General features: G+C 50.3%; 1 protein-coding gene across 4 annotated transcripts in view; it reads right to left on the bottom strand.

Moving 5' to 3' along the window:
* MYRIP (myosin VIIA and Rab interacting protein) overlaps nucleotides 1-12732 on the bottom strand; it is a 400010-nt gene that overhangs the window by 65281 nt on the left and 321997 nt on the right. For all 4 annotated transcript variants that reach the window (XM_034992452.1, XM_034992478.1, XM_034992462.1 and 1 more), the window contains 2 exons: nucleotides 11042-11185; nucleotides 2505-2658 (listed from right to left, as the gene is read on the bottom strand). In XM_034992452.1, the coding sequence (XP_034848343.1) occupies nucleotides 2505-2658; nucleotides 11042-11185 (298 nt within the window). The remainder of the gene's footprint in view (nucleotides 1-2504; nucleotides 2659-11041; nucleotides 11186-12732) is intronic.

The following is a 12732-nucleotide window of genomic DNA, read 5'->3' as shown; positions in this document are numbered from 1 at the left end:
TGCTCTTCTGAGACTGGGTAATGCCCCTGGGAATAATCTGCTTCCCGCTAAACAGGTCAGACACCCCTCAAGACTTGTGGGGTTGGCCTGGACATTTTAGCATGTCAAGGCCAAGCATTCCTTAGAAAAACCAGAGGTTTTCTATACAAGTGTTTTATAGTTTTGTAATTTTAAATCTCCATCCTTAGAGATGTATGGATTTTTGAGAAGAGTGTGAAATCTTTTCTGTGTGTGCTATTATTGAACTAAATTTTATGTTTTTATACAACTGACAAATTATATGTGGGTGCTTTATTTTACAGAATATCAGGTAAAAAGAAATCATGTTTTGAAGATCAAAATCCTTTCCAACTTTATTTGGAATGCTCCTAATTCAGCAGGGAACTATTTTGGGAGATGGAGTGTTTTCCAGAAGTTTTTATAATCTCCTCTAAACTTCTCAGTGTGTACGTGTGAATTTTGAAAGGCTATTTATTGGGGTGTTATTTGTTTGTTTTTATGGAGGGGGGATACTTATTATCATGCAGTAGTTGAAAAAGCCTGCAAATTGGAGCCATGATGTTTGCGTTTGGCCCCATTAACGGAGGGATCTTGAACAAGTCATTCACCCTCATTGTCCCTCAAGGTTCTTATCTGCCACACAAGAGGATGGAACGCTTAGCAGCGCTGTTGCAGGAATGAATAAAATAGTGCCTGCAGATGGACCCTGTACATGGTAAAGTGATTTTTAAAGGGTAGTTATTATTGTTTATTGAAGATAAACATATGCCCTGTGGAATTTTAGAGTCCGCTCTCTGTGGGAACTTTCAGTCTCTGGTGAGAGATAAAGGAAGAAAGACTATGAATGAATGAACAGATACTCTGGGTGGCAGGAAGAAAGGAAAGAAAAGCTTATTTAGAATGGAAAAATGCACTTCAAAAACATAAACCCAAACCATATACATAAATAGGGAACATTTCCTGTGCTCCCAGAATCTCTGCAGATTCTACCGATGGGTTCTACTAAAAGGTTCACATGGAAATGATCTCTTTGGGGGAATTTTTAGAATGACTGTTAAAAACATTGCATGGTTTGTGGTTCTTTGCACCGTGAGAACAATGGAATTTGTTTCAATAGCTGTTAGTTCAATCTTTTCCCTTCGCGAGTAGAAACGACAGCACAATCTTTAAAAGCATATTTCTAAGATGAATATTTTGCTGCTAATTTTTGGGGTTGTTGTTCAGAAAAGGATTCTAGATCTGACATACAATGGGAGTTGAGAATCCTTTCGTGGTTTCTTCTTGTGAGAACAATGCGCCTAGCTTCCGTTCCGTGTAGCCAGGTGAGGAAAGAACAGACCTGTGCCAGAGTGAAGTGAGCATCTTGACTTAGACAGTCAGTCATGGAGCCCAAGAGACCTAGGTGGCCTGAGCAGGGGGCTTCACGGCCCCGGCTGTTACCCACGTGGTTGCAAGCACCTCACAGCCCTCGGATGTGTGACTTTGGGAAAGCGACTCGGCTAATTTGAGCGTCTGCATTGTGAAGGATTACATGACTTGCCAGGCTTATAATGGACTGCGTTGTGGATGTTGAGTCTCTGGACAGGTGAGTTCAAGTGCTCTATGCAGGGGCGGGACATTCGAGGAGAAGGAGCGGGCAGAAGGGCAGCATGCCATCCTCAGGCGCCGTGGGGATGACAGCTGTCCATCAAAGACTCGTGTGCCCCGCCCCTCTCGGGGCCGAGCTGTGTTGCTGGGATGCGCCCACCCAGGACATCTGCCAGGCCCTCCGCAGTGAAGTGGGGCTGTGTGACTGGTTCTTGCCTGTGGTCTGGGAATGAAAGTGGTGTGGGCCATGTCCCTGCTGAGGTGGTTAGGAAGCAGGTGCCCTGACTTCTCTGTTCGCTCTTCCTCCATCTGCTGGCTGATATGAATGACACAGCAGAAGGCTCGGAGGCCGTGGAGGACCACAGAGCCTCGGGCCTCCGAAGGCCTCCCACAGCCAGGACATTGCATTGCACTGGTGTGTGATGAGAACTTAAACTATTATGTTAAGCCACCTAAACGTTTGGTTTGTTTGTTATAGGAGCGAGTATTACCCTAACTACCATGTCAGGTTTCAAAAAGGACCCTCTTAAAACCAACCCTTGCTGGGACCCAAATCCTTCTGAACACTGAAATACCCTGCTAGGTTGGATTAGCGTTTCTCGTCCGCATGAGGTACATTCTCCTCGTTCACGTGGAACTGGAAGCTGAAAGGTGGCACGCGGCCGAGACATTTTAACACCCTGACCCTGGAGCCCCCCACTGTCCCATGGGTCTCAGCGGGAAGACTGCACAGAGGAAAACACCACCACATTATACGTGTGCTGCGCTAGAGGCCTTGTGACCCTGTGGCTCAGCTGCCCCAAGTGGGCCCACACTAACTGGGGCTGAGGGAGGGAGGAGAGGCTGAGTGGGAAGAAGCCTCCAGGCAGCACTCCTGGGACCCACAGACCAAGCAGATGCTGCTTAAAAACCGTTACTTGTCTCGTCCAGCCTGTCGGTGCTCCTCCAGCTGGGCAAGGTGGCCTCCTCCCGCGGCGGCTGGCCCTGGCCCCTCGGCGGCCTCAACGCAGCCTCCAGGGAAAGGGTCTTCGGGGCGTCCTCTCTGGGGAGTGAGGACGAAGACTGGGACTGCTGCGGAGAGAAAAGAGGGGAAGAGGGTGGACTGAGGGGCACAGTCCCTGGGAGGGATGCCTTCCGCTTTCTCCACAGCGTGGAGAAGGCATGTTTGACGGTGTTGGCTCTTCCCGAGCTGAGCCTTAAAAGCTGCAAATCAGGGGCGCCTGGGTGGCTCAGTCATTAAGCGCGTGCCTTCGGCTCGGGTCATGGTCCCAGGGTCCTGGGATCGAGCCCCACATCAGGCTCCCTGCTCGGCGGGAAGCCTGCTTCTCCCTCTCCCACTCCCCCTGCTTGTGTTCCCTCTCTCCCTGTGTCTCTCTCTGTCAAATAAATAAATAAAATCTTTAAAAAAAAAAAAGCTGCAAATCAGTGTGTAACTCTGTATCAGCACCAACGGTGCCCCGTCAATGCCACCGCAAGCTGGCCAGGCCCGCCCGAAAGCGGCACAGACATCGTGGGGAGTGGCTGCTGACAGCCTTCTGTCCAGCCATCCTCCCAGCAACATGTCTTAGGCCAACTGTGCTCAAAAAGGAAAGCATCTTCCCCGGGAAGACCTCCAAACCCGAGTCAGGGCAGCCCAGACAGAAAGTTCCAGCGCAGTGTCAAAGCTACAACGGATTCGTGAGCCAAGTATGGCCCATCCACAAACCTAACCCTATTGCAACACATTCCCATTTAGCGTCTGAATTAAAGAAGGGAAAAAACTGTTACCTAAGAAGTGGTGGAGGAGAGATTTCAAAGGACGCAGGAGACATGTTTGAATTATATCACACATACATGTCATGACATACACACAAACATATGTATGTTACGAATGTTACAAAGAATTTGAAGCTCGGAGGTTAGAGTTTCATCAAACAGGAAGAGGCCAGATGACTTAATTTCCTGAGAGGTGTGGAAACTTAGCCTTGCCCCATGCACAGTAAATGCATAACAAGTGGGAGCTTTAAAAATGAAAATGACAATGACAATGAAAAAGAGCAACACCAGCGTCAGGATGTTTGGGTGATAACACTGAGCCTGATGGCTGGAATTTGGGGAGCAGATGATGCACCCTGAAGGATGGTTGACCAGGTTGGGAAAAAACACAAGAGATAGCTGAGGATCAAGGTCTGGCATCCCCATCATTGCAGGCCAGACCAGGACCCAGGAGCCCTCAAATATAGGCCCTCTGGCACACTTTTTGGAGAGGGTGGTACATGTGAGTTCTGGTTCAGACAGAGTTATAGCGAACTGTTTCTACTTCCCCCCACAGACAGGAGGCTGATCTAGGAGGAAGATGGGTTTGCAGAATAAATATGGAACCTCTAAGATGTGTACCCAGGATCACAGTGTGCCTCTCACCCTTGTGACTAGAGAATAGAGATGAGAGGCCTCCAGACCTGCCTTTCCATACAGCACTCACAGGTTCACACGGCCCCGGGGCAGACCAGTTCTCCCCATCTTATCAATTCCGTAAGATTCTCTGTGCATTCAGTTCACATAAGCCTTGGCTCATGGGAAATGCCCTACCCCGAGTTGGGCTGGGGGTACTGGGCTTCCTCTATGCTTACTTGTGCTTTTTTGCACTCTATTGCACAATCTGGTTTTTGCCAAGAAACTGTGCAATTGAGGGCGGTTAATGGTCTGTTAATGGCAGCATAGTAACTGGTACAGAACTGGGAATTAGTGCACGTTTGTGGTGGAGTGAATGTGATTTGGGGTGGGCTACAGGATGGGTTTTCAGAAGTGCCTGATTTTTTTTTTCCCTCCACTAACTTCTTGGATAAAATTGAAGAGCAAGAGAAAGAAAGAAGAAGAAGCTCACCATCATCCTCACTTACATCATGGAGGGCAAGGTCTAATTTGGAGGACAGCCAAGCTAACACACACACATCAAGCGGATTTCAGCTGAGTGCCACTCCCTTTATTCCAAGAGCAAGAAAGCCTGGACCCTGACCCTCGTGTCCTGAAAACCAAGGGTTTCATGGGGATAGGTATTCAGGGAGCCATCTATGATTTTGCTAAATCCTTAACAGATGATGAGCAGCTGGGAACAGAGATCAAATCTGATGGTCAAATGAAGTTACTAAAAAATGAAGAAAAAAATTCTTCTATGGCAAACTCCTGGGTACTCAGGGAACATACCCCTGACACGCATCCCACTGTGGTCTGGCAAGAAGTCTCCCTTTCTATGTGATCCCACACATAATTCCATATACTCTGTTACAGCCCTACTACAACTTGTCAGCTCTTCCAAATACTGTGAGCTCCTTGAAGGCAGGAATGGTCTTTTGGGTGTGCTCCTTGGTTTCTTGCTTGTGATTGAATTTACAGGACTTTAGACAGAGGTCTGGCCCTTAGGGAGCAGATAATCTATTGCCAGGTGCCGTATGGAGCCATTTTCTATGCCCTGACTTGCCTTTTTTAAAAATTTATCTGCCAGTTTCTCACTATAAATCACTGAATACATGTTTACAAAAGGGTAAAAATGATATATAATGTTTCATTTTACAGTGGGTCACCTGGTATTTTATCTTTGTCTGTGTATGTCTGTAAGAGGTAGCTTGGGTCCATTTTTATGATACAAAAATGCTCCCCATCTACAAAAGCCAACACCAAGAAATGAAAAGTCCCTCTGGTTCTAACACGGAAGATGGAATCTGTGTTCTTTGTGAGAGAGTTGGGGGCGCCAGACTTTTATATTCGATTTCAGGCAAGCCATTGTTTCACACTAGAAGAAAACTATACCCTGACGATCACAAAAGATCCCAAGATCTGGCTTCGATAGGTCTCAGGACACTGCTGGCCCAGTCTCCAACAAGGCTGGAGACTGGTTCTGAGGGTGGAAAACTAGGTTCTGAGACTCAGACCTCGTTTTTTGCCACAAATCCACTGCAATGAACATATTTCCCAGCAGATGGCGCCTTGACAACGTGTTTACTCACCAGTTAGTTCAACCTCAACAGCTCCTGGGAAGTGATGGGATTATTGAGTCATTTATTTGCTCGTGACCCTAGCAGGGCCTTTGTGCCCACTCTTTTCATTCTCACCCACGACCTCTGCTTTCCTTCCCTTCCTTTTACCCACCCTAGTGCCCACGGAAGAAGCAGGGCTGATAATATCAGGAAGGGCTGCGTTGGCACGTCTATACAGGGAGGGCTGGGAATGGTGGGTCCAGGAATGTCAGAGTGCCAGCGAAGTCTTGCAGAACTTGAACTTGAGGATCTGAGCTTTGAAACAGGCCAGCCTCAACTCTTCGGGCACTAATGGGCGGTGTAGGCAGTGGGTCAATACCAGCGCTTCCTCCTGCACTTGCGGTGTGTGTGTGGGGGAGACTTCAACTCTTCTGCACCTCAGTTTCCTCATGTAAAAGGATCAGTGTCATGCCTGGTGCATAAAAAGCACTAAATGAGTATTAGTCAAAATAAGAGTATTTATTACACTCTACCGCTGAGCCAGGGCAACATACGCATCCTCTCCCTTCACCTGATAGAGTGTACATGAGGAAACTGAGGCAGGGGTTGAATAACTTGCCCAAGTACATGGCTGGCCAGGGGGCAGAGGCAGGGTCTGAGCTGGGGTCTGTCTGGCCCCAAGCTGATGCGATTCCATGCCTTCTCCATGCTGTGCTGAGCCCGCGCTGCGAGCCTGGGAACACTGCTCTCCTGGCTAACCTGCTCCAGCCCAGCAGGACTTGCCATGTGAACCAGCCAGCTCTGATGTTCTGGGCAAAACCCACAGCGTGATCTGTGAGACCTTGTTCTGTAGGCGCTGCCTACGCCGTGTGGGCAGCAGCAGGATGTGCTCCCTACATCTCCCGGAATGGTCTACGGTCGCTATGATGGCTGGGACTATCAGCACGGCCAACAGGGCAGGCTCCCTGAGCCATTGACCATGGCTTGAAAATGGTCTTTGCTCGCAAGGAGGCTATTCCATAAAACAGGAGAGGATGAATGACAACGGAGACAAAGCTTTGCTTTGTATTTTTAGGGTCAGGCATAGATACTAAATTCAATCCAATAATTATAAATAATGAAAAATGCTTTAGGTCTGTCTTGTAGTCACTCAAAGGAGAGAGCAAATAGGAGGGAAGAGCGGACAGAAACACAAGAGAAAAGGCTGAGAAAAATAGAGAGGGATAAAGGAGGGACAGAGAGATGCCTCTTGGTCACCAGACACATCCTAAGAGCCTGGCCCCTGCTGTCATCATGGTTATTATCAATAGGATCACCAAGTTATTACGAAGACAACTTTGGATATATACACGCCCAAAGAGACAGGCATTAAATGAATTACAAACCCTGCACTGTAGGCTTTTAGGATATTGCATCTTAAGGCTTTGAAAGCTGGATGGCACTGACCACCCCCCCCGCCCCCTTCTGGCAGAGAACAACACAATAAGGGAGGAAATTAAAAAGAGAACGATCACATTCAAGTTTCTTTCAAGAGGACAGACAAGAACTCCTGTCTGCACGGGGATGGATTGAGTTTGGGTTTCGCAGTTATGCGCAAGTAGCAGGGCCTGCAGTGTTCTGGGTTTCTGCATGTTATGCCCTAGGCCAGAGGGGTCCAGGTTGTTGGGTAACAGAGGGAAAGGGGGAGGCATTGCCTGGAGGCCACAGGGTTACGGCCTCCACAGTCTGGAGGTCAGGGAGCTCGCCTCAAGATAGAAAGAGGCTATCCTTAAGCCTGAAGCTCGTTGGCCTCAGCCGGGCAGATTTGGGTCAAGTGCACAGATGCCCAGGCTCGACTCCAGACCCCATGCGTCGGAACCCCTGGAGTGGGGCTCTGGTGATGTGGCAGATGAGCATCCAGGGGGGAGACCAGCTGGTCAAAAGATGGGAGGGCCACCTTCCGTGAAGTCCCCAAGAACCAAGACTTGGCCTGCCGCTTCGTGTCCAGGCTCTGGCCAGTGACGAGGCACATTTCTGCATTTATGCCCTCTGCTTATCACACCAATGCTGTGCAATAAAACTTTCTGGGGTGATGGAAATGTTCTGCACTGTCTAATAAAGTAGCCGCCAGCCAGAGGTGCTACTGAGCACTTGAAATATGGCCAGTGTGATAGAAGACTGGATTTTAAACTTTATTTCATTTTAATTAATTTAAATTTGAATAGTCACTTGTGTCTTATGGCCACTGCGTTGGAGAGTGCAGCCCTAGGCCTGAGAGATCACTGAGTCTGCTGATCTCATTTTATAGAGGAAGAAACTAGATCAAGTGTTTTGGAAGAGGAGAAAGGTATTCAACTCCCAGCGCCACCAATCACAAGCTGTGGGGCCTTAGGCAACTTACGGTAAAGCTTTAGCCTCAGTTTTCTCATCTATAAAATGGGTCCAATAATACACACATCTGCACCTTACGATGAGGAGTAAAAGAAGTAACATGAGATGGGCAAATACAGTGCCTGCTCCTTAACCGGTCTTTGTTCCTGTCCCTTCTCCACATGGCCTCATGTGCAGCTGGAACTGCAGTCATCATGCTGCACAACTCAGGGGGCACCGCTCACACTGGGTTCTAGGTCAATGGTTGTGCAATATGGCGGCCTTGGCCAGGGTCAGTCCCCCTTAGGCCCTAACTCCGGGATGTGGTGCTTGCACAGACTCTTTCACCACAGGGGACTGGAGCCAAGTGCAGGCCAGGGGTGGGGAGAAAGCACGGGCTTAGCCCCCAAGGGTGAGACACTGCATGGAGCATTGGAGAGGATGACCCTCGTGCCCCAGATGTACCACCTCTTGAGGCCCCGGGCTGGCCCTGCCATGGTGCTGGTCAGAGGGAAAGGGCTTGGGTCCTGACCAAGGGAAGTCAGGCTGGGGTCTGTCCAGGGGTCAAGACCCAGGTGTAGCATCAAATGGAATTCTGAAGACAAGAGAGATAAGGACGAAGGGAGGAAGGCATGAGACACGGGGGGGAAGTGGTGGGTCAGGGGCATCAGGAGGGATCCAGTCCTTTCCTGAAGGCCCTCTCAGGGGCCTGGGCTGGCCAGCTTGTCCTGGCCAGAAAATAGCCTTTCTAAAGATTTTTTTTTTTTAATTTATTTATTCATGACACAGAGAGAGAGAGAGAGGGGGGGGCAGAGGGAGAAGCAGGCTTCCCCGCGGAGCAGGGAGCCCGATGTGGGACTCGATCCCAGTACCCTGAGATCATGACCTGAGCCGAAGGCAGACGCTTAACCATCTGAGCCACCCAGGCGCCCCGAAAATAGCCTTTCTAAACAGCTAACTAATCAAGAATTGGTGGTTTCTTATCACTGAGCGCTGGGTAAGGAACAGGCTCTCCTTCCAGATAATGTTTTTTAAGAGCTCTCATCACACGGCTGTCTTTAAACCAAACCAGGAGCTACAAAAGGCCTTCACAAAGGTGTGGATCCCAGTGTTTTGCTGAGACCTTAATCCATAGAGTTTCCTTCCTTCACAGGTATCCTGGAAGCCAGAGGGGAAGGGTTCAAGTCTAGGCCATGACTAAATCCCCACAAATCAACGTTCTGCTATCAGGTGGTCATGGCCCTGTATTGAGGAACAGTTGCCATATGCCCAGCGTTGAGCTGGCCCATCGCCAGAACATACGTGGCCACTGACAATGGGGGGCTAATGATATTGGCTGCTCAAAAGGGCAAACTGTGCCAGGGACCCAGATGGATGCTGGATTTCTCTTTATGCCTAGATTCAGGCTGCTTTATTTGCGGCAGCTCCCATGAGTACAAGCCTGAGTGGAGAAAGACAAAGCATTCACATCTCCCTGACTGATAATGTTGATGAAAATATGCTGTTTACATATTGCAAATCACAGCGTAGGGAGAACGCACAAGGAGAGGCCAGGAGGGGACTTCTTTGATCAAACATCAAAGTTAAGGATGAAGGTATTAGTAATAGGAGCCAGCAGATAATCTTGTCCCCTCTGTAAAGTGCCAGGCCCTATGATCTGGGTGGTTAAAGTGTTATTTGAGGGGTGTATCAATGGCCTTTCTGGGCTTTTCTCAAACTACAGCCTCAAGGATCTCTCCCACCCTCTCCTACATAGGCAGATTCAAGCCCAGGGAAGGTGGACATAGCTTGCAAAGTACTGTATACCAGAGATTCCAACGATGCCTACAGTGGGAGACGGACTTCCATTAGGCCTTATTCTATATCAAAATCTAGAAATAAATCATATTCTGCCATTTGCTTCAGGATAAGTAAGAAATGCATCCGTTCTCTCTCCACTGATGTTGAAGCCAAAGTGATAATTGGGGTGTGCAGGAGGCAGGCATTTGGCAAAACAGATTTTCTGGTGAGAAAAGGAAACCCTGAGAGGGCTTGTTTTAGCAAAGCGAATGGGAATCCCGTGTGACCCTGACCTGCGCCCCTGGCGTGCCTGCGTCCCAGGTGGACTAGGGTCTCTCCAGCCCCCTGAGGGGCTGAGTGGGAGGTGCCCCTGGGAAGCATCACAGCTGCTTATTTTAAGCTGCTCTCGGCCAGTGCTTGACAAAGGGGTGTGCAGGAAGCACCTTGCTGTCCTCCTGTGGAAAGGGGGGGTCCGCTGCTGCTGTGCCCACTGTTCGGACTCGTTCTAGAGCCCACTGTCCCACGTCTCCAGTGACACACAGAGTGTCTCCAGCCTTGATGACGTGGCAGGAATACCGTTTCTAGGTTGAACCATAAGCATGACAAGGAGCCCCCCTGAACATCTGGTGGGAAAACAGGCATTTCCTATCCAAGAGCTTCCCCATGACACAGGAGACAGGAGCAGAGCGGAGGAAATGCTCGGAGCCAGGAGACCTGGGTTCTGGTCCTGCCCCACCCTTCAACTTAGTTCCAGTGGCTCAGGCTAGGGCGGCCTCAGTTTACTGCTCTGTAAAATGTGGAGAATGCAGGATGCCCTCACGTGGATCTAACGAAATAATATGTGTGAACTCCCTGTGCACAGAAAGTCTACATAGAGAAGTATTGGTCATATGCCGAGCCTGGGGGGATTCGCACCTCCTAGAGCCCCCCAGATCTGGCTCTTTCGGAAAATGCTTCCGAAGGACTCCCTGGAAACAGGGCGACACCGTGGATGCAGCCTGCGCTCTCAGCGGCAGGAATGGGTTCGTGAAATCTCTGAATGACAAGCTATTTGAAGGTCATGGGTTTCTCCCTCCTCTGATTTAAAAACGCCTGTTGACACCTTTATTTTTCCTAAATGGGTCTCGGCCTCCATATCCTCAGAAGCCTGTCTGTGTTTACTCCCCTGGTCCCCTCTGGCCCCTCACACACACACTTTCCCTGTGTCTCACCCCGCCCCCCTTCAGGTACCTTTACCCTGTCGGCTGGACACACGAGTCAACTACAGATGGTCGAGAGTGGTGACCCCACGTCTGCAGGGCACTGGCTCTGACCTGCGCCTGGGCAGGACACCTGTGCGGGGTGGGGGAGGGGGGTGCTGCTTGGGGACTCACCCAGAGGGTGGAGGGAGCTCGGGGGCCTCCTGGGGGCGCTGTGGTCCCCTGGTCAGCTGCCTCCGCACTGCAGCTCTGGGGCTGTGACCACTCAGGCTCTTCTTCCATTTGCTGCTCGCCTTTGCTCTTCTGTTTCCTTATGATCTGGGGAGGGGGAAAAAGGGGGCAGGTTACTGGTCAGGCCTTCAGGTGCCATGTGGAGTAACTGGGACGATCTCTGGGATGTTTTTTAGCCGCATAAGAGCTTAGTTTCAATAGCATACCAGCCTTTTCCAGATCTGCCTTAGGGCAAAACAGCACAACTGTAGCCCTCCACCTTCTACAGCACTTTACAGTTTATAAATAATCCTTTTATGATGCCAGCAACTTCTATTCAGTACATGCCGACCACATGCCAGACTGTTGTAGGCACTGTATACGCTGGACCTCATTTAATCCTCAAAAGAATCCTAAGAGCTATGGGCTATAACTCTCCTCATTTTACAGATGAGGAAACTGGCTCAGAGGGGTTATCCGTGAAGGCTGCACAGCTCGTAAAGAGTGGAGCTGCATCTCGAACCCACAGTCTCTGGCTGTAAACCCTGGTGTTAGGAAGCATTGGCAGGGTCTGGGAAGGGGGCAGGTGCAAAGGAGCCATGAGCTGATAGCTCATCTGTACCACTTGCTATGTTGGGCGCAGCCATATGGAGAGAAGGGATCTATCCGTACGGCGGTGTCTGGGCTCCCAGCTTCCTACAGGCAGCTGAGAAAACCGCTGAGCCACCAGTCTGGGTGTATTCTTCAATGTCTCTGTCGCCCAGACAGGGTGAGAGAGCGGGAGGCTGGGAGCAGGGAGAGAGAGGAACTGAGGTGCCATGCCCTGGGGCGGACTGGGGCCTGACCAAGATGTACCCCACCTCCATGGTGGGGACCTGGCCACCGGTGCCCACTGGGCTCTGGGATTGCTGGGGACTAGTCACATCCCGTGCCAGGCAGCTGCACAGGTAGGTGTCCGAGCCCCGACGGTGTGTGTTGGACAAGTGGGGACAGATGACATGTTTGCTTGGTTCCTAGGTCTCCGGCTTAAAAGCAGCTGAATCTGGACTGAATATACTTTGAACTGTGGGTTGGATGAGACATTTGGGGGCTCTCTGGGGGATAAGTGGGGATCTTCTGTATGCGCCATGAGGAAGGCACATGGATTTTGTGACCAAAAGGGAAGACTGAACTTGTTCATTGCTCCCTGCGTGCAGTCCTTTGTCATGTGACTCCGCATCCGTCCCAGGGTGGGGACGGTAAGTATAAGCCCACGGCAGTGGGCTGACTGGGTGCCTTGGTTTGGTCAGTGACTCGTGAGGAGGGAGTGGGTAACCAAAGAGGTCAGGGCTAAACCTGAGACTTAGCCCACAAGGCTGTTTGCTCTTGTTCTCCGGTGCTCCCATCCTGGCTCTGAGCAGCTGCTGTGCTTCCCTCGGGGCCCCAGCATGAGCACACAGCATGGACTCGAGCCCAGCCCACCGCTTGAGCCAGGAGCACAGAGGCATGAGCCAGAAAGAAACCGAGGTCTCATAAAACATATATTTGGTCTTTGGCCCTGGTTCCTGGCACAGAGCTTCAAAACTTTGGGAGTGTCCTTATTATGCTAATGAGCTGACTCAAAGCTGGGCACTCTCAGCTCCCCTCTTCCACCTCTGGGGTGGGGGAGGGACTGC

The sequence above is a fragment of the Mirounga leonina genome, unplaced genomic scaffold (genome assembly GCF_011800145.1).
Source record: "Mirounga leonina isolate KUSES-001 unplaced genomic scaffold, KU_Mleo_1.0 Mir_115, whole genome shotgun sequence".
NCBI classification, from domain to species: Eukaryota; Metazoa; Chordata; class Mammalia; order Carnivora; family Phocidae; genus Mirounga; species Mirounga leonina.
The sequence above is the reverse complement of the archived record's forward strand: the minus strand, read 5'-3'. Positions and strand labels throughout refer to the sequence as shown.